At 35.8% G+C, this 21,941-nt stretch overlaps 1 protein-coding gene across 3 annotated transcripts in view; it reads left to right on the top strand.

The window, feature by feature from the left end:
• GSH1 (glutamate-cysteine ligase) overlaps positions 1-21,941 on the top strand; it is a 155,455-nt gene that overhangs the window by 122,230 nt on the left and 11,284 nt on the right. For all 3 annotated transcript variants that reach the window (XM_089807903.1, XM_089807902.1, XM_089807901.1), the window contains 2 exons: positions 9,828-9,908; positions 10,396-10,465. In XM_089807903.1, coding sequence (XP_089664029.1) covers positions 9,828-9,908; positions 10,396-10,465 — 151 coding nt within the window. The remainder of the gene's footprint in view (positions 1-9,827; positions 9,909-10,395; positions 10,466-21,941) is intronic.

The following is a 21,941-nucleotide window of genomic DNA, read 5'->3' as shown; positions in this document are numbered from 1 at the left end:
GTTTGAGGTGATTTGAGGTTGCTTTTCCATTAGACCATGTTTTCCCCAAATCATTATAATTGTAAAATCTTTTTAAAAGATATCCTTATATCTGTAGATGGCCTTCATTTGGGTCAAATTTCTTCTGTTTCCATCTAAACAGTCTGCTTAATATTGAGATAATGGAATTCACAGCTCTGTTTTTTTCAATGTAAATCTTGGAGGAGATGGTAAGCTATCTTATAATGAGGTGTTGGATAAGGTTGAAATAGTTCTTAACATTTGTAAACATGGGCCACCCTTGTATATACCCTCTAATAGTTGAATTGCATTTTAGCAACATTCCATTCTAGCTATGGGTTGCCTTTTTGTGATAAAAGAGATTTTAATTTCATTCCCTCTCTTATAAATGCGCCACATTACAAATACATTACAAACTCTTCTACAATCAAATGAGTTAGTAAATCTTGTTTTAGGTGATTTGGGGTTGGTTTTCCAGTTGCCCATCTCATTGCAAAATCTTATTAAAAGATATCCTTGCAACATATCTTTAGATGGGACAGCTGTCATTGGATGTTTGTTCCAGATTTGGAAAGGGAATTTATTTGAGGATGCACTTTTAAGGTTGCTTTTTGTACTGATGTAATATCCCCAACCGGATATTTTCTCAAAACCCTTGAATAAATCTCAGAAGATTTTAAACAAATAATTTCATGCAATGCATTTTAGATTTCATCATCAAACCCTAGAAATTAATAGATAAAAATGGGTCTCAAACTGTTATTAAAATCAATCTCCAGTAGAAAGACATTTTCAAAAAAAATATTTCATTCGATCTCTTCACCAAATAGAACAAGAAATCCCAATCGTAGATACGGTAACTACAACAATATTGTATTGTAGAAACTAGAAAAAATGAACCTAGAATGCAATGTGAAACACCTGTGCAATGTCTCTAACTGACAATGAGTTTGCGTTCACTGCCCAAGCTTGACGGTTTCTCTCCTCTCACCTGCTGAAAGCTGAAGCTTTCGAAAATAATTCTCCAAGAGAGAGTGAAATTCAAATCACAAAACCATGTATGCTGGAAATGAGCTCCTTTTTTAAGAACAAACATGTGACTCTTCGCATTCTCCTTTTTGTTTCTTTATTTCCTTTTTAAAATAATACTTTTCCCCCACTCAAGGAAATAAAGTGCCCATAGATAATAAAGTGACAATAACATGAACTTAAGTTATAAAGTCACTTTATAATTAATTAGTTAAATCTTTAGGCATTAAAATATCTAATTAGATGGACTCAAATATGCATGTCTTATAGCTCCTTGGAAAGGTTTTGACAAGACGCTCCTAGTCCAACCCTGAAATGCCAAGAATGTTGAGTCGTCTTACTAAAAATAGTAAGTGTCTGGAAACCCTAGTGAAACAACCCGGCTTAGCCTACAACTGAAATCACCTTGGCTAAAAACTTCTTTGCTCTTACAGAAAACTTGATTTGCCCATGGGACAGAGGCAAAAAAGGCTAGTGGTGCAACAAAGCTCACTAGCTAGAAAAGGGGACATGACAATCCCCCCTTCTTGAAGATTGCTTGCCCCCAAGCAATTCGCATCTATAAGCTGGAAGCAAATGCCTAGATCCTAGATCTGTCTTAAATATGATGCTTTGTCGAACCGTTGTGCTACATTGGTGTAAACATCTCTAGCTTCAAAGTCATAAAACAACTCAACATGAACCCATACACCAATCAATTGGATATCCGACATCCAAAACATCTCATATGCATAGTCAATTAGGACAACCTGTCATGCGCTGCTAACATAAATGGAAATGCTCACTACCCAACTAAGTACCTCACTCTAGCTGTAACTGCACACACCTCTAATATCACAAGGTGGTTGGAGCTCAACAATATACCAATCTCCATTGAGAATGGAATGCCTCCTGACTCCCTGATCCATTACCATCCTTGTAAATGCTCCACCTGGATCCCAAGTGCAAACCTATGTGATGCCCCAAATATCACAATCTAGCTCCTATAATACTTGTGCTAATGGAGATGATAATTCTTGCGCAACTAACACAATCACCACACCACCATGTTGGAAATGGTGGGGCCAACTAACAATAGATGTCACAAGAGTGAGCATCTCAGCTAGAGCAACTCAAGAGGCCAATGTGTCACACCTCAATCAACTATGCAAGTATATATACCATACCCACTATCCAAGTCTTGCAAATATGAGGACTCCATTAAAATTAAAAGGGGTCCAAGAAGATTACCAGGCTCTTGTCATTCAACTCTAACCTCACTGTCACCATGCCAGAAATGGTGAGGACTATCAGTAGAACCCACCCAAGCTATACTTCCAACTTTGTCAATACCTGAGTTCCAAACCAAACTACTCTCATATCCATCGGCCATAAGGAGATACAAACCACTAAGAATTTTGCAACCTCATAGCTACATCTAATCGCTCCAAGACCCCTATGGATGTTGACTTTGCAAGTAATCCAGTTGGTCGCAACTGACACCATAACTATCCTAAAAACCTGTATCTACATGAGACCTCTCTGACGTAGAAGTAACCAATCCTTTCGGATACATATTGTTATAGTGGAAGACTGAGTGGTGCCCCTGTAATGACCTGATTCAAATACTTGCAACTTCTAATCTCATCTTGTGGAGATAGAAAACCACCATCCCACAATGGACAATACCAACTTTGAGCCAATCCATATCTGCGCGTCATTAAATCCCCCACATGTAGATCAAACGAAAAGTGATGAGAACTTCTCATTGTATATTCACACAGCATAATCTCAACCGTAGGCAATGACTCATCATATGGTACTATGTACCCCCTAAATGTGAATGAAACATATCCATGCTGACCAACCCTTTTGTTATCATCATCGTCAACCTCCTCAACTCCTACATCTGAGTGTTGAGCCAAGGTAGAGCATGCCAATTCAATTCCTGATTAAGCTCAACAGTCGGCTTTTCTACCTCATGAAATGTTGCTAAGGAAGCCTCTTGGGTTTCCTTAGCATTCATGAGCTTGCAAGAAAGCATCTCCACTTCTTCTTCCTTTTTCCTTAATGCCTTAGAATAGATCTTTTGTGAGATTAAGAAGATGATTACGATCTGAAATAAGATGTAGGTAGCCTGATTTCATTGTTTTCATCACCTCCTTTATCACATGCAAATGTGAGAACCCCTCTTTTTGTCCCTTTTGTCTTCTCTTTAATTGATCCTTCCAAAAATGTTTTTAAACCATCTCATATATGTTATAAAAATGTGATAGAGTTGCAACAATTTTATTTTCAGTCACTTTCATTTGACTCTCCAAATAAGGTGTATTAGTTGGTGTATGAGATAAGTCGAGTGCACATGAGGGGGGAGAAGGTGTTTCATCGTACATATCCACATCTTAAATTTCATCTTTCATACCTGGCGTTGTATAGGAATTAGGGACATAATTATGTTCAAAAGAAAACTCGTCACAAAAATCTAGGCCATATGTAGAGACCATTAAGTCTGAATCAAAATTAGCATCAACGCTTACAAAAAATTTTGAGTCCTCATCATTAAAGACCATTAAGTCTGAATCAAAATCAGCATCAACACTTACAAAATATGTTGAGTCCTCATCATTGGCTGATTGGTAGTCTTCTCCAATGTGTTATCGTCATGTTCATTAAGAATACTAGTGTAGGAATCATGAAAAGAAACCTCTACCTCCATACTACCAATTGATAGACCTGTACCAAATTTAATGTCTTTTACATGATCATGAGAAGGCTGCAAATTAGTGGTAGATGGTTACTATTCTTTTTCAAGGCCACCTATAAGCTGATTTTGGTTTGCTGAAAACTCCTCGTACAAATGTTTGCACTTGTGTTTTGCAAGAAGATCCTAGGCCCATTCATAATACTTTTTTTTTGCCATATAAGTCTTGTTCTGTAGCTTTGGATGAGAGTCCACATGATCAGTGAATAGTGGATCATTTTGAACCTGTGGAGGAAATTTGTTATACTCATCATACATGTCGAGTATCTCTATGCTTACATTGGTTTGAGAATTTCAGGCTAACTGGTGTTGTAACTTAACAAGATCTTTTTTGACTTTTTCCAGAACATGCATGTTTCCCATAGCTAGGTACCTGTTTTGGAAGGTGAATGTTCAAAGTGTTTATTGCTATCACCAAATGTAATCACTAAAATCATATGCTGCCTAGAAGATCTTTGTTTTCTGCGCATGCACCACTCCAAGATTCTTTGCTAGTCTTTACCAAGATCACTGTTTCCCCCCTCAATACATTTTGTCAAACACTTTCATGAAGGGGTTAATGTGGTTACAATTTCAAGTGGGAATAAAGTTGGTAGACCAAGGTTACATAAATAGATTTACAGAAAATATTCTAGAATCATTAGTTGTACGAATCAGGGAAGTGTTTAGCAAGACTAAACATTAGTTGTTCTAAAATTGGTATTATGCTTATAATTGGAACAATATGAACAATACTAGTTGCAGCAATAGTTTTGTAACACAACCAATCACCTTATGTCTCACTTCATTCAACAACCACACGGGGTATATCGTTTATCAACGCCCAAAATGTATTGTAAGTAATCACCTAAATGGTTCCAGTCATGTATAGCTTTATTTGCTCATAGGTTGCAGTCTGATTTTAAATGGGCCTTCTAGAAGTCTCATGCCACACAACTCTACAAATTACAACACACAATCTGCTATAGGGATCCAAGCTAAAAGATCACCACATACTCTTTAACCTTCAATATTCATTCACTAGGATTGATTGTAGAGTTTAAATGAAACAAATTAAAGTTTTTATTGTTGTTTTTCCCATGACTAGAAATGGTTCACAACAACTTCTATCTTTAAATGTTCCAGAAACCTTTGCTACCTTCTCGTTACAAATGGGTCAACGTCATCAATGTCCAGTAGTAGACTTCTTAATTTTTGTAGCACTAGTTTCCAACACTACCAAACACTATCATAGTATTTGTATCAAACATTAGGCACAAGAATCATTGTTGTGGGTGGAAAAAACGTGGAGTCTTTGCTCCTGACCAAAATTATGGTGGGCTCTTGCAACAAGTTCCATGCCTCAAAGGATCCAAAAGAAATAACTAGTGTTACCTTGGGTCAAAAACCCAACGCACCGGGTGCACGTACGTCCTCGGTGTGAGTATGTCGTGCACCCGAGTACCCCACCACGCAAAAAGCATGGCCGCATCGGTCAGAGCACCCAAATGGGACGCGAGGATGCAGGTGCATGCAAGGTGTGGCTAGGGTGCGACCGACATGTTGGCTAAAAAGTCAGAACAAAAAAAAAACATTTTTTGCAATTGTTTTGTATTGTTTCTTTTAGCAAGGGAACCCTAATTTGGTGTGTTTACCATGAGGTCATTTCATTTTAATATTCATATTTGAACAATGAATTTTGAATCTTTTATCTTTGTCATTTTATAAATTGATAGTCAATGGTTGACTTACATGGTACTATTTGTGGTTTATATTTTTCATTTATCTGTATCATTATTATCATTATGTTCAAATTTTTTAGCATTTTACTAAGTTTAATGGTCATTCGTAATGGTTATGAAGTTTTAAGTTTCAAGTTTGAACTTATGGTTCGTGAATCGCATTTCAATTTTCTATATTCAACTATATTTGGTATGTTATATTGAAATATCATTTCATAATTAGCATTTTCAGTCATATATATATATATACTATGCAAACCCGCCCCCACACCCCCCCCCCCCAACCTTCCACACCCCCGCCGTCCCCAAATTGAGGCCCTTTTTTTTCCCGCACCCAAAACTTGTCCCAACGTCCCCCCACACCATCGCACCCTCATGCCAGTGTAACACTAGAAATAACTAAAGGCAATAAGGTTCTCTCCAAATGCTGTAAATTTGTCTCTGTTACTTTTAAACCCTTGTAGGATGGTGAGATCGATGCTCTAGTAGAAATTCTTTGATAAATAATTCTCAACTCTGAAAATGATAAACTTGTTTTGTAAATATGTCCCATAGACTGACAAGTTCGATGTTCTGATACCATTGTAATATCCCTAACCAAATATTTTCTAAAACCCTTGAATGAATCTCATAAGGTTTTAAACAAATAATTTCATGCAATGCATTTGAGATTTCATCAACAAAATCCCAAAAAATAATAGATAAAAATGAGTCTCAAGCTGTTATTACAATCAATCTCCTACACAAATACATTTTTTGAAATAATATTTCATTGAATCTCTTAAGCAAAAAGACCAAGCAATCCAATCGTAGATACAATAACTACAACAAGATTGGATAGTAGAAAAGATGTATCTGGAATGCAAAGTGAAACACCTGCTCGGTTTCTCCAACTAACAATGGGTTTCCATCCTCTCACCTACTGAAAGCTGAAGCTTTTGAAAATAACACTCCAAGAGAGAATGAAAATCCAAATCACAGAACCAAGTATGCTGCAAATGAGCTCCTTCCCTTTTAAGAACAAACATGTGACTCTTTGCATTCCCATTTCTGTTTCTTTATTTCCTTTTTAAAATAATAATACTTTTCCCTTAAGGAAATAAAGTGACATTAACAATATGAATTTAAGTTATAAAGTCACTATATAATAAATCGGTCAAATCTTTAGTTATTAAAATCTCTGATCAGATGTACTCGGATATGCATGTTGACAGCTCGTTGGAAAGGTCTCGACAAGATGCTCCTGGTCCAACCGTGAAATGCCAAGAATGTTGAATCTGCCAACTTAGTAAAACTAGTAAGTGTTTGGAAACCCTAGTGAAACAACCCCACTTAGCCTGCAATTGCAATTGCCTATGCCAAAAATTGCTCTGAGCGTATAGGAAACCCGGTTTGCCCATGGAACCAAGGAAAAATAGGCTAGTGTTGCAACAAAGTTCATTGGCTAGAAAAGGGGACATAACAACTGAATATAAACTTTGTGACTGAATTGGAGAAAACTGCTTTTGCTTCAAATCTCTCCAGTGCATCAAAAAAAAATGTAGCTGATTTCTGGAGTGAGGGAGAAGGAAAAATCAGTAACGTTTATTGTTGAGTGCGAGTTTGTTGATTCCCTGAAATGCCAAGAATGTTGAATCTGCTGACTTAGTAAAACTAGTAAGTGTCTAGAAACCCTAGTGAAACAACCCTGCTTAGCCCGCAACTGAAATTGCCTACGCCAAAAAATTGCTCTGAGCGTATAGGAAACCCAGTTTGCCCATGGAACCAAGGAAAAATGGGCTAGTGTCCAACAAAGCTCACTGGCTAGAAAAGGGGACATGACAACTGAATATAAACTTTGTGACTGAAATGGAGAAAACTGCTTTTGCTTCAAATCTCTCTAGTGCATCAAAAAAAATATGTAGCTGATTTCTGGAGTGAGGGAAAAGGAAAAATCAGTATAGTTTGGTGTTGAGTGCGAGTTTGTTGATTTTTGAGAATGTGAATCTTTCTGAGTCATTGTTGAAACCTAGTTTTCGTTGAAGCTATGCAATTCAATTGCATCAAAAGCAATTCCATTCAAGTGAAGAATAAGGGAGAGTGATTGGGAAGGATGCTGAACAGTCACTACTAGGTTGTGCATACATACATTGGTGATGAGATTTCGGCATAGTTGCTGATGGTCTTTCACAGTGCATTATTTTGGCAATCAACTGTTAGCTGATGTATGGATGGTTTTTTTGACTTATTTACGTAAATATCTCTGAAGCATAGTCATCCTTTGACACAGTTGTGAAACATGTTTAAACAAGTGACTTCTTGAATCAATTCAATTTCTTGATTAGGGATGCTGGTTCACCTTTTGAATCATATGTATGGTTTATAGGATTAGAAAGCTCCTTGCAGTTTGCAGATTGTTTTTCCTATCCCTGATTCATTGGAACCATATCAGTTAAAAAAGTGCATGGTTGGTATACACTTATGCTTTCTTCACCTGGGTATTTATGATTATGGGCTTCACAAAATGCACTATTGGTCATTTACTGCTCACTGACATCTTTCTATTAGGAGTCAGAGTCAGTAATATATTATCTTGTCAAATTTGTCAAGTTACCAGTCAAATGCAATATCATGACTTTGCAACAAATGCCTCATTTAAGAAAACATTCTTAGGAGTTTCAAAACTGAAAATTCAATTTTGTTGCTCTGAATTTAAGCAGTTTGTTCTTTGATTGATATCACATCATCATATCTTAGCTTGAACAATTTCTGATACCCTGGTATTTATCTCTCTTCACTGTAACTTTTTCCTTACAAATATGTGCCACCCCTAGCAGGTTTGAGAGGTAACCCAAATTAAAGCCTTTGAAACCACACAAATTTTCATGGTGCATATCAAGGCTGAAAAACTTGGATTCCACAATTTTCAGCCAACCCAATTTTTTTTGAAAAACTTGGAATCGCCAAGAACTTGGCAAAAATGGTGACAATAAATTGACACTTCTTTCTAACATTTGAATATATATAATGTTTTTAAAATATTCTTTAAAACACACACATATACACCAAATTTGTAGAACATATACTGATTTGAGATATCCACCATATATTAATCAAATATTTGAGTTAAATGTATAGCAATTAAAACTTTGCAGATTAACATAGATTCATATGCCAAAAAAACAAGTACAACATCTAGATAAAAATAGGTTCAGTACATATGGAAGTCAAACTCCATGAAACTACAATTTCTGAATACATATTAAGTCCAAGTTCAGTATTAATGAAAACTAGAAGTAGAAATCATAAATTGCGTCTACGACTAAAGCTCAAAAGAGATCACTGTTGTTGCGTGGGTGGTGGTAAAGTAGTTGCAGGCTTGCAACATCCTCAATAAGCGCTTCAACAGAAGCCTTGATGGATGAGCAAGCTCATGTTCCTCCATACGCGCTGCTAGTTCTTTATCCTAGTCATCTGCCTCCATCTCAAAGTCAGCTAGCTGCTCATTGGTCAAGATCCACATGCATATCTACATCATCACCATCACACAAATCTAGATGAAATTGGTGCTGTAAGACAAGGTGGTGGGACATTTGGCCCATGTAAAAGGTATTCAGTGATACCTAATGGTCTCCATGGCTCTGTATTCTTAGGTAGTTGATCTTAGATGTATCGTGGTTGACTCCAAACTGTACTAAAAGATGTGATGGAAGGCCAATTTATCGTAAGTCTAATCTTCAAGCAAACAGCTAGTCATCATTTTTAGTTTACACAATCAACAATGATATGATGAAAGAAATTGATAGGGTGTTGGGTTTCTATTCCCTAGAGCGTGAATGGGCATTTAGTTTTCTAGAGCTTACATTGTTTCCATAACATTTGTTTATTTTTTTCTTTGGTCAGTGGGAATTTAAATGAGCTCTATAATCTAATTTTTCAGAAAAGTATGTTGAGTATCTGGAGTATATTGATATGGCAAAATACACTCTTGTTTCATAAGTTCAATCAAGCAACAAAGGATTGAAAAGCCCACAAAAATGTGTGAACATGTTCTAACAATTTGTGTCTGTGGTTTCATATACTGCAGTGTCACTTGTACAGTTAAACAGTTATTTTGCAATCTTGTGAACTCTAAGATTAACTGATTTATTAGAGAAGTTGATTTGTTCTTCTCCCATTTTTCTTTTTGGTACATCATGCAGTTTAAGGATTTATTTAGATACATATTCAATACATTAACGGCTATGTATTTTAGTCTTGGACAAAAATACTTAATCTGCAGAGTTGTCTTTGATGGTATTTTTATGCTCAATTTTCCTTAATATACCTTATCTTAGAAAACAAATGCGGATATGTAGGTTACAAAGATGGGTTTGAAGACTCCTTATCGAGATGGACTTTTGAAACATATAGCAGAAGATATTTTGCAGCTGGCAAAAGTAAGGCATCCTTGTCTGCCTATCTTAATTTTTATTGATGTACTTAATATTATGGTGTTTGTTCCTGAAGTCATATGTCTACAGATATTTGTTTTTGTGGTTAGATCCTGGCTGGCTTTAATAAATCATGCCCAAATGCTTTATTTTGACTTATGTTTGTTCCCCGTTTACCATTTTGCTGATTCGTTGTTTTTGTTTCTTTGCTTCAATTTCTTGTCATTGTTTCATTGTGCATATTGCTTTATTACTCATGTTGTAGCCTCCATTAATTGTATCTTTTACAGTCCTATGGGCCATTTGCACCCCTAAAGCATATTATTATGAGTAAAATTTAAGTTGTATTTTAGTAGTACTCTTATCTTCTCATGTGGTTATATTATATATATTTTCAAATGTTTCTTATGACATCTCGCTTCTGAAGCTCAGTTTCATTTCAGTACTTGAAAATTCTGACTTGCTGAATTGATCTTATTATTCACTGTTGCAGGATGGTTTGCAAAGAAGAGGCTTTAAGGAAACTGGCTTTTTGAATGAAGTAGCTGAAGTAGTTAGAACAGGTGACGTATCTTCCAACAAGTATTATAAATTTTTTTTCCATCTTTTGGAACTATACAAAAGTAAATTAAACTCGAAATAGCAATGAATCATATTGTATGTTCACTATTCAAAGCCTGCAGGTAATATAAATACACTAAGTTGAAGCAATGTGAAACTATAATTTTTGCATTTGGAAAATAAATCCAAGATTGTAGTCCGGAGACATAGAATCCAATAAAACATGGTGTAAATGGAGAATTAGAAGAGTCTTAATGGTGGAAATCTAAATTGGAATAACTGAATCTAGCATTATGGCAATGCTTGATATTGTGCATTATTATTTCTAATGATGGATGGAAAGCGAGCCTGGATTTCATTCTAAATGTTTACGGCATTGACAAGACAAAAGCATTAGTTGAAGTTTCAATATGCTGTAAGCTCATTGGTTCTGTCTTAGAAAAATCAGGGCAAGGTATTATTTCTATAATGTTGAATAATCTAATATTTGCATTACTTAAAGATATTATTGGATAAGCCGACAATCTAGCATGCAATTGCCATATGGGTAAGTGGATTTGACATGTATTGGACTGTCAAAAATAGTTGCAGAAATCTAGGCACTCAGTGTAGAATTCATTATAGCAGGTTGTAAATAGATTTAGTACAAAATAAATTACTTGATAGTTTTTGATATTAAAAGAAACCAAAACAAGGGGGCTAACCCATGTACAACACAGATAATTAACAGCAGATAACCATCTGTCAGCAGATTAACAACATAAAAACAGCCTCCTATAACTTTCCCCTATCAAAAACAATAAATATATAACCATTGTTAAATACAAACCAGAAATCTACAAAAGTTTAACAGAGTATAATAAAAACTATAGTATGCCACGTAGGGCTTAAGTGCATAAACTCTGGAGCAAATCTACTGGAAGTAAAAACATAACTAAAATGACTAAGGCTACAGGGGCAAAAAGAAAGACCAGAAAACCACCCACCAGAACCCATCACTAATTCTTAAGAAAGACCAGAAAACCACCAACCAGAAAACCACCAACCAGAATCCATCACTAATTTTTTTTACTTAGTTTTTGCCCATTCCTCAGTAAGGAACTTGAAAAGGTTCTTATAGTTGTCCTCCTCTTTCAGCTTTCCTTTATTAACACGATCCTTCAGCAGACAGAGTGAAGTTGCCGAAATTCCTTGGCAGTAGTCTTAGGAATATCAGTACAACTAATGTAACCTGTATGGATCTCTAAATCTTTCAGGCATTCATTCCCTTGGTGTATGTAATGTCCCCTTTTTGAGACATTAGAAGTCAATTAAGTAATTAAACTTTAAATTGTCAAATTATATCTAATTTAATGACAACTTAATTTAATTTGTTAATAATGTAATAAAATGACTTTTAGGGAGCTTAGTGAAAATTAATAGTCATTTTATTTTAAAGGGGGATAATAAAGAGACAGAAAAGGAACTCAAGAGACAGGTAGAGAGAAATCAAAGAGTCATAGGGATGTGCCATTAAAGAACATTGAGAGGCTCATTCTCAATATACTTGGGTTTATTATTCTCCCTTGGAGAGTTTGAGAGCTTTTAGCTTTCAGTTCTGAAACCTGAGGATAAAAACCGTCAGGATTTCTTGGTGGATTGGATGAAAACCCAATTCATTTCTTGGAGTTCACAGCTAGACAAATTTGTAAGTCTTCATCTGAAGACAATTCTTGCAGTAATAGAGGTATTTCATATCTGTTTGAAAATAAGGTCGTAATGATTTATAAATTTTAATAACAGTATTCATATCTCCATTTTAGTCTGAAATTATATGACTTTCAAAATCATCTATTGGATGAATAGAAACCATTTGTATGTAAATTGTTGTTTGAAATTTGAATTCCTGTGGCAAATTTAGAAAAATTTGGGGCAAATATCTTGTAATGGGATAATATTTCAGTGTATGTTTGCAAAGTTATATTAGGCAAATGTCACGCCCCCTTCTAATGTGACTTTTAAAAGAATATTTAGTGTGGTCATTAATTTAGTTAATATAATTATTTAATATTATCCATCAAAGTAAACCATAAGGGTAACGATATTTTATTAACTCAATAAAGTATTGAAGTGACTTTTATGGCAAGTTAAGTGAAAATTTAAAAAATCACTTTATTATAATTTCCCCTAAGTTTAAAATTAAATCAAAAGAGGGGAATCAAAAGACAGAAAAAGGAAATATCAAGAGGCAAGTAGATGGAAACCCAAGTGTCGCTGCAATGGGCAATAAAAGAACAATGAGAGTTTCATCTAGGGAGGCTTGGTTTGTTTATTATTTTTCTCTTGGAGAATTTAGGAGCTACAAGCTTTTAGCTCAAGAAATCTAAGGATGGGAAGCCTTAGGATTTCTAACGAATTGGATAAAAACCAAGTTCTGGTTTGAGGTTTCATTCGGGAACCTCACAATGGATATTCACAGATAAGTTTATCAAATTTATGAAGTCTCATTCTGAGACAAATTTGCAACAAGGAAACACATACAGAATTATATTTTATGAAAATTGAATAATAAAGGTATATTTTTTGAGCATTCAACATTTAAGAGTTTACAGTTAGAAAGAAAAGGCTTCCCTGTCCTTGGTTACTGGTAATCTTTTTTGTCTATTGAGTATAGTCAAAAAACACCATTTACATAATGAGTGTATCATACGAGAGTTTGTACGGTGTATCGTACATAAGTTTCATTACATCAAGTACATACAAAAGGAATCCCCTGAGAATGAGTATACCTGAATAGACACTAGATACATACTACGTCAGAACTGAAATTCCTACTATAAGATCAAGCTGAAATTTCTACTATAATATCAAACTTCATTATTTCTTGGATATACCCAGGTTGTCCACCCACTGGACCTTTCCATCCATTTGAGGTATGTGGATACTGTATGGATGAGCTGGAACAAGATGCCTAGTCTGCTGTGGTACTGCTGGTGGAGGAGCAACGGCTACAGGAACAGCTTGAATTGGATTGTCTCTTTCTGCCCTTGCTTTCTCCAACATCTCATTAAGCTGCTTCTTGAGTTGATTCAACGCTTGATCAAAGGAATCACTTTTTCAAGAGTTCTGATTTGTAGTATATATCCATATGCAATGTCCTTTTTTGAGTTCTTGAACAACACCCTCATTCAGTAAATCAACAAACTTCTTTTCATTGACCTTCATGATTAAGGTAAACCTGCATGGCAATGTTATGATATATGAGTCTCTGAAGAGACTCTGTAACAGATCTAACTCAATCAACAAAAATGTCCTCATTACGTAATTTCTAGATTAACCATAAGATTTCAATAGTCAGTGTAGACCAAATTAAGTTTCTTCTTTTTATATTATTCAAGGCCCAAGAATTTCCCAGAAAGAATATGCATTATGCTGAAATTATTATGGTGAAGGTAGAGATCAAATAAACTCCAAACCTCTTTGGTGAAGAAACAATCAAAGAATATGTGATCAACCATTTCAAAGGATCTGCAAAAGGAACAAATATTAACATCTCCATTAGGGTTTTTGATTGGCAGTTTATGCTGAAAGAAGCACCAATAAAGCAGGTTTTCTTGGGCTTAACAGGTCTATGCCATAAGGATGAGCGATGTTTGCTCCAATCAGAGGGCTCTAGGCTCATGTTTCAGTGGGAGTTGAGGTGGTTAAAGTGTTACAAGATTCAAGAATTGGCAGATTAACGGATTTCAGGATGATTGATTTACTAACAGAGGAACAAATGTGTTCCTTATAAAGAATTACAAGGACGTTGTTTCTAAAAGAAACAACATAGATTGAAGACGAAAATAGAAACAAAACTGAAGACAGGATAGGAAACATTCCTATCTAGATTGAAGATGGACTACAGACAAGTAGTTGACCGTTATAGAAAGTATAAGATATTATCTTAATACCCTCCCTTAATGGTCAATGTACGGATGTCGGAACATTTTGGGATAACTGAGACCCTCCCTGGATCTACAGAATGTTGAAACCAAGAAGCTTTGCCAGAAGAGTGCTATGACTCAAAACAGGGTGCAATTACAAAACTTCGTTTTTGTGAAAAAAAGGGTAAAACCCAGAATCTCATGCAACCTTGCGTATTAAAAACAACATGAAATGATTTTTGAGGAGAAAATCAACAAACCCAGAAAAACAGAAACAGATTCAGAAGGTGAAAAATGCAGCTTCGCCTTGATCAGGAAGCTTGACAACTTGTGCCGTTGGCTAGGAAGCATTTTGCCTTGCTTGGGCAGCCAAATGTTTCTGACACTCGAACTTCATATGGCCAAACTTGTGACAGTAATTACACTATACATTTTGCTTTGTAGAGCCATCCAAGGATTGAGCAGAAGGTTGATGTTGGGAAGGCTGAGAAGACTGATGGTTGCCGATGCTATGTTGAAAGGATTTTGCAGCAAATGCCTACTCTGAGAAGGTGGTAGAAGCACTGCTGCCAAATTGTTGTTTCCAATGATCCTGCTGCAGAAGTTTGGCGCATAATTTTGGAAACTTAAAATCAACATTAGTTGACGTAATGTTGAGTGTTTCAATGAAGTGCTCATAAGATGATGGTAGACCTTTTAGAGTGATGACTACCATATCCTCTTCCTCCATTTTTCGACCAATAGCCTCGAGCTGATCGTGGATGTCCTTAATCTTTGTTAGATGCTCTTGCAAGGACATATGTTCATCCATCATAATGGAGAATAGCTGATTCTTCAGAAAGAATGCTCGACTTTTGTCGGATGTTTCATGCAGCTCCTTCAGATATTTCCAGATTTCTACAGTTGACTTGCCAGAAGGAATCTGCGGTAGCTAATCATCGATAACAGAGAGCTTAAGAAGCATAACTACGTCTCGATTGCGATCGTCAAACTTGTCCTGTTCTGCTTGGTCGGAGGCCGAACGAGTCTTTGTGCCTAGAACAAGCTCATCCAAATGACGATATTCGAAGATGGTTAACATGCGCTGCTTCCAGTGATTATAATTGTGGCCATTGAATCATAGACTGCCCTCCAACATCAGATTAGTCAAAGATTCCATTTGCACGAAGTTTGAGGCAAGGTTGAGGTTGACCCAGAAAAAAGACAAGTGCCCAAAAGAGTAGACAAAAAACCCAGAAGAAATTTGTAGTCACAATGCAAATCCATTGGCCTGAAAATTGAGGCACAAAAAACAAGGAACCCAGAAAATTCTAATGAAGGCCCAGATGAGGTCTCGAAAAACCCACCACAAATCTGCAAACAAAAAATTTGTCCGGACCCAAAAAGTAAGGTTTCGGGAAAAACCCTAGTCATCAGCTTTGAAGGTCGATTTAGCAAAAAAATGGTGGTTTTACAGTCGACTAGTGCTGGAAGGAGGTCACGACAGGATGGAGGTCATACGAACATCGAAGATCAAAACACCAATGCCTGGAGGTCACACGAATGGGCAAAAAACACGACCATAAACCTGCGGACGTCAGACCTCCAATAAATCACGAACTTACAGAAATAAATGGCGGATTGACATCTCTGCAACTAGAAGATATTTGTCTTGATTGGTGTCTAGACACGCGACCAGAACAAGAAAGGAAGATTATAATAAATGCTGAGCTGTAGAAATTGAGTCGCGGATCTCAAAAAAAAACTTTGCTAAACACAAAAACCCATCGTAGAAGGAAATACCAGTCACAAGCATAGACCAGAGATCCGCCATTTGTAACTAAGCCGCAAATCACCAAGGAACAAGAAATGCAATTTTTAAAAAACCAACGATTTTCAATTTTTCCAGAGCCGCGATTTTACCCAAAAAAAAGGTGATTTACAGTCATCCAAACCCTAGCTTGAACTAGGTATAACGAAGCAAAATTATTCTGGAAGAAATAATTTCGAAAACCAAGTTCAGATAATTTCAATAAGAAATTATTTTCAAAGAAAATTTAACCTCGCTCTAATACCATGTTACAAGATTCAAGAATTGGCAGATTAACGAATTTCCGGATGATTGATTTATTAACAGAGGAACAAATGTGTTCCTTATAAAGAATTACAAGGATGTTGTTAGAAACAACGTGGACTAAAGACGAAAATAGAAACAAAACTAAAGACATGATAGGAAACATTCCTATCTAAACTGAAGACAAAAGAGACAGGATGAAACATTCCTATCTAGACTGAAAGACGGACTACAGACAAGTAGTTGACCGTTATAGAAAGTATAAGACATTATCTTAATATAAAGATGTCATGGCTGTTAGTGAGGAGTCTATAAATTGTGTTTGGCTTTGGTGTTAGGCAATGGGGTACCATCAGTCCATTTAAGGATGAAAATCCTATCACTATTGACTTCACACTCTCTCGAAAGACCTGATATGCCACAGGCCTCCCTCAACATTGAATAAGCTCTCCAATGGGTCTGTGGGACATCAAGTTTAAGTCTCAACTCCCCCACTTATAATATTCCCTTCCTGTGCAATGTCCCCATTTTCGCTGACATCATTTTGCGTGTTGGATCAGTCTATCACGGACTCTCGTAGACTGGTGGTTGTGATGAGAGAGTCATTCTGGCATTTATTTGGGAATTGGATGGTTTATTATGCTCTTGGAGATATTATTTATATTTTATCATTACTTCTTATATTGGGCCTACATGTTATAATTCTAAGTTGAGTTGCACTTTTTATTTTATAAAGTTATTTTATTATAAAAGTGCATTATAATAGGATTTTATAATGGATGTTTCTAGAAGTTCTTAGTAACTTCTTAGAAAATGATGCTTCTAGAAGTCCTTAGTAACTTCTTAGAAAAGTAAATAAATAGAGGGCTTAACCTCTCATTTGGGGGGACGGGAATTGATGATTCTACTACCATTCTCTTTGAGCATTTGTGGCACCATCCAGGTTGGCAAATATTCAACATAATCCTTGAGAACGATACCTCTCAAGAGATTGCATAACTGAGGAAGTGAAAGACCTTCTGAAGGGTTGCACTTTGGAAGTGGTATTCAACCATTTCAAGTTGAGCTTAATTTGTATACTTAGACTACTTGAGAGTTTGAGTTTTTGGAAGCAGTCCGAAAAAGAAGATCTGAAAAAGTAGTTCAACAAAGTAGTCCGAAAAAGTAGATCCGAAAAAGCAGATCCGAAAAAGCAGTTCGAAAAAGCAAAGCGAAAAAGCAAATCCGAAAAAAGCAAGTGAAAAAGTAGATCCGAAAAAGCAAAGCAGAAAGACAGCATTGGAGAAAATTATTACAGCCCTCTACAATCAGGTTCCTTTGGATATTACATGCATTTTTCTTATCATTTAGATGCATATTAGGAGGTGTGGCTGTAGGTGAAAGTTTGTAATAGATTTAAGCATTATTCTTGCAGATGTAAGCCAAGAGTCTTGGCCATTTCATACTAATATTGTAGAGTAACATTTTATGTGCAATAAAGGAGACATAATTTGCTGGTTTGATATAGTGTAATTGAATATGTATTTATCATTCATGATCAGCTTATTAGTTTGCATGCCAATTGTTTGACAAAATGTCAATTGGCTGTAAGTTCTCTTTTTTGGCATAAATAATGTTATAATTCTGCATACCAAGTGTTTGTCAAAATTACTAGTTGCTGTAGCTGCATCTTGCAAGTAGTTTCAGTCACATATATGCATTGAATATTGTCAAAATAAGTTGCACATTCATGTTAGGACATTGTTTAGTCAATTCAGAGTCTTCTTGCAAGCATTCTTATTGATGCTAAGTGAACGAAAGAGCTATAAAAGTAAACTGAAATTTTATATCAGTCATATGACCCTTGTATGCAAAGTGTTTTTTTGAACCTTTATCAGCATTTTGGAATCAGATTTGAGCAGGGTCATTACATCCTGTGTCATGTCAGAGAATCACTTGATGCCAACTTTTCACCACAAAGTTATTGTATTCATCGATGACATTATTATTATTTTCACCAAATAAATAGTGCTGCATAAAGGGAGTGCATATGATAATAAGAAAAATATATTAAAAGACGGACAAAGAGATAAGGAGCAGCCATTAAAATTAATTTATGATATGTATGATGTTTGAAAGGGGGGAACAATAAAGGATAACTGGATTAGGGAACAAGTCAAAGATAACCGACCAAGTGTAAAACATTATAATGTATTTTATATGGGATTCTTGGCACAAATACATATATAAATAATAAAGTATGAGGAATAAAGGAGGACCACTTATTAGTATAAAGTGTAATTTCAAAGGAAATCAAGTATTAGGAGGAATAAATATATTTGAGGATAACTAAAAATTATTGAAGTATTAACCAGATCAAATAGATCCCAAAATATTAATTAAAGATGATTTTGAATAAAAAATTATATACATACATATAGCACTCTCATATATATGGTCACTAAATTGATATGTGGAAAATTTATTGAGAGAAAATACATTTATCATCTTACTAGGGAAATTCAAAATTCATATTGGGACTTCAAGAGTAATTCCCAAAAGGAGGCATATTATACACAGTTAAGGGTTTATCTAATATTGTAGTGTCCTTAGGGGATACCCTTTTGGAATACTATTCTTTATCTTAGATTTGGCTGTCTCCATTTCTACACTATCTTTCTTTAGTGCTAAATTGCTTTTTGCCATAGGCAGCGAAGGCCTTCAGGATTTCATCTTGGGTTTTAAGTCCTCTCCCCTCCTCTTAAATGCAACCAATCCTATCTATTGCTTCTTTGGACTTGAGGGTCTTAAAGAAGTATTTGGATTCTTTATCTTTGTGGCTGATCTAGTTAATCCTGGCTCTTGATTTAGCTTGTTGTATCTTGATGTTTTGCTCTTGAGAGGCCTTGGCAAGGGCCACAAAATCCTTGGCTTCAAGACTTGTTGGGTTAATTTGTAGATATTCTTCTACCTTACAAAGATTACAATGTAGTTCAGATTCCATCCTCCTGTGATTTTTAGCTTTCTTCTTCCCAACAACTTAAAAAGAGAGTTCTCCAATTGTTGATAAACTGAGTCGTTCTATCAATTGCACTCGTATGTTTCACAATCTCAGTGTTATACCATTGTTTAATAGTAACAACTGTTAGAACATCTTCATCTCTTAGAAGACTAGTATTTAGTGAAAAACCATCTTTCTTCTGCTGTTGGGCATCCCAATTAGAAAAATCTCACCAATGTTACGATGGCAGTCAGATAGGGTATATGGAGTTTCTTGAATACTAACTCTATTATTGATCTTTTTGAAACTAAAAGAGTTCTCTATTTACATAGAGCCTGTCAAGCCTGCAAAATGTTCTTTTAACACCTTGCTGAAAGTTGGACCAGGTGTGCCATGTCTTTGTGAGAGGCCTTATTTGCAGCTAAAGGGTTGAATAGTTTATGCTTGTTTATCGTTTTGTACCAAAAAATATAAAAAATCACTTCCCTTCCATTCAAACTTACTTCCACTGGTTTTACCCTGAGGTTATTAAATTATATTGAAATCGCCCCCTATAACCCATGTATGCTTTCTAGTTGGAACATCCATTTCCACAACTCAATTCTTTCTCTATGACCATTGGCTGCATATTCATTACATATAGCAACGTCTTCACCATTACAATTAAAGATTATCTAGATTAGTCTATGGCAAGGCAAAATTCCTCATCTACAAATAAGATTACTCTGTTTAGGGCATGCTAGGATCGCAGCACCACCCTTACCTTTCTGATGGGAATATGCCATCTTTCCAAATGCATATTAATGTAATGTCCCCTTTTTGGGACATTAGAAAATTTAAAGGACACATTCATATGATATTAAAATTGACTATGAAAGCGTGGACTCAAATTATAAAAGGTCAATTTAATATTCAAAGTGGGCTAAAAATGACAAGGAGAGATAAGACAAAAAGCCAAGAGGGGAGTCGAAGAGTCATAGCTGCGAGGATAAAAGAAGAGACTCATTCATTTTTAATGCTTGATTTATGATTCACATTTCAGTTTCTTTCTCACAAGAGTTATTTGGAAAGCTTCAACTTTCAACTAGTGTGAGGACGTAGACCCTTGTGCCGGCAAACACTGGACTCAAACCCATTTTCCATGGAGACATCACTTCAAGTGTCTCATATGCACTTATAGATTCTTCTCACCCATTGTTTGTGGAGACGTCACTTCAGGTTTCTCGTATGCGCTTACAGGTTCCTCTCACCCATTGTCCGTGGAGACGTCACTTCAGGTGTCTCGTATGCGCTTACAGGTTCTTCTCTTAGTGTTCCAATCTGATTGTAAAACTGTGTTTAAGACTGGATTTTGATGTTGGTTATTGTATTGCTGTTGTATAATGCAATAACATGTTTTAGGGAATTTTATGAGAGTTTACTAGTTTTATACTATGGTTTGTAATGCATTTTCATATGCTTGAATCCTTAACATTATTTTGAGAAATAAGGGGTTAATATCTATTGGAGAATCTACTAGTTTCTATTGTTGTTTCGTAATTCATCTACCTATTTTTAAATTCTGAATATATTTTTGAGGAAGGAATTGGGTCTATATCCGTTTGGGATATTTCAGTGGTATCAGAGTTGTGCATCCTACCATCCTGTGAGGTTATTGATTTTATCAAATCTGGAAAAGAATCAAACCTAACGAGGAGTTTCTGCCACTCTCTGAAGACTGATATATTTAATTATTTGAGCTCATATTCTGTAAACTTCATCGAAGCGTTGATTCATAAAGTCTATTGCCTTGAACAATATTGGTTGAATTTTGGAAACAAATTTATTAAATTGGAGATTTCTAATATTGTCGTGGAAGAAAATTTGTTTGGGTAGATATTTGATGGTCAATGTATTTTTCCTGCAGGCCCATGTTTATTGTTTCTGATACTCTATGCAAAGAAAATTATATCAAGCGGCCTTTGGTATTGACTAATATTATGAAGCAGTAGGATATTCAGATTTGAAGGACTATAGTTAGTATTAAAAAATTGGGCAAATGGTCCGCGGACCCCTATAATGGTATTCAGCAAATATAAATATTGAAGTAGTTGCCGTAAATTATATTTGCTAAAGAATTCTTCAGCACTTGCAATAGCTAATATCTGAAGCCATATTGTCATAGGAATAATCAAGAAGTAGAGGACAAGCTTGTGGGAGGTATACAAGTATGTTAGCAGCAAGAAGCATCAACTAAATCACGTGCTATAAGTCTGGTGCAAATGTTAGCAAGGAAAGCTCCAATCCGCCAGTTAACAGACTTGCGTAGTTAGGAGGGAGCTCGACATTGAGGTTGATAGTTGAAGTGTAGGTGAAGCCAAGTTTCATAGAGGCATTCGCTGGAAACTATAGATGCTGCGGAGCATGCATAGGCACAGATTCTGTGTCTAGGCAGCAAGTGCAACATCCATCTTGCGTGAGTGGCACTAGTCGGTTGTCCAGACCATCATTGTCCACGACATACCTTGAACCAAGGACCCTACTTCAATGGCAAGTCATAA

This window comes from Cupressus sempervirens, chromosome 11, assembly GCF_028749045.1.
Source record: "Cupressus sempervirens isolate cs-2001-9-10 chromosome 11, ASM2874904v1, whole genome shotgun sequence".
NCBI lineage: Eukaryota > Viridiplantae > Streptophyta > Pinopsida > Cupressales > Cupressaceae > Cupressus > Cupressus sempervirens.
The sequence above is the reverse complement of the archived record's forward strand: the minus strand, read 5'-3'. Positions and strand labels throughout refer to the sequence as shown.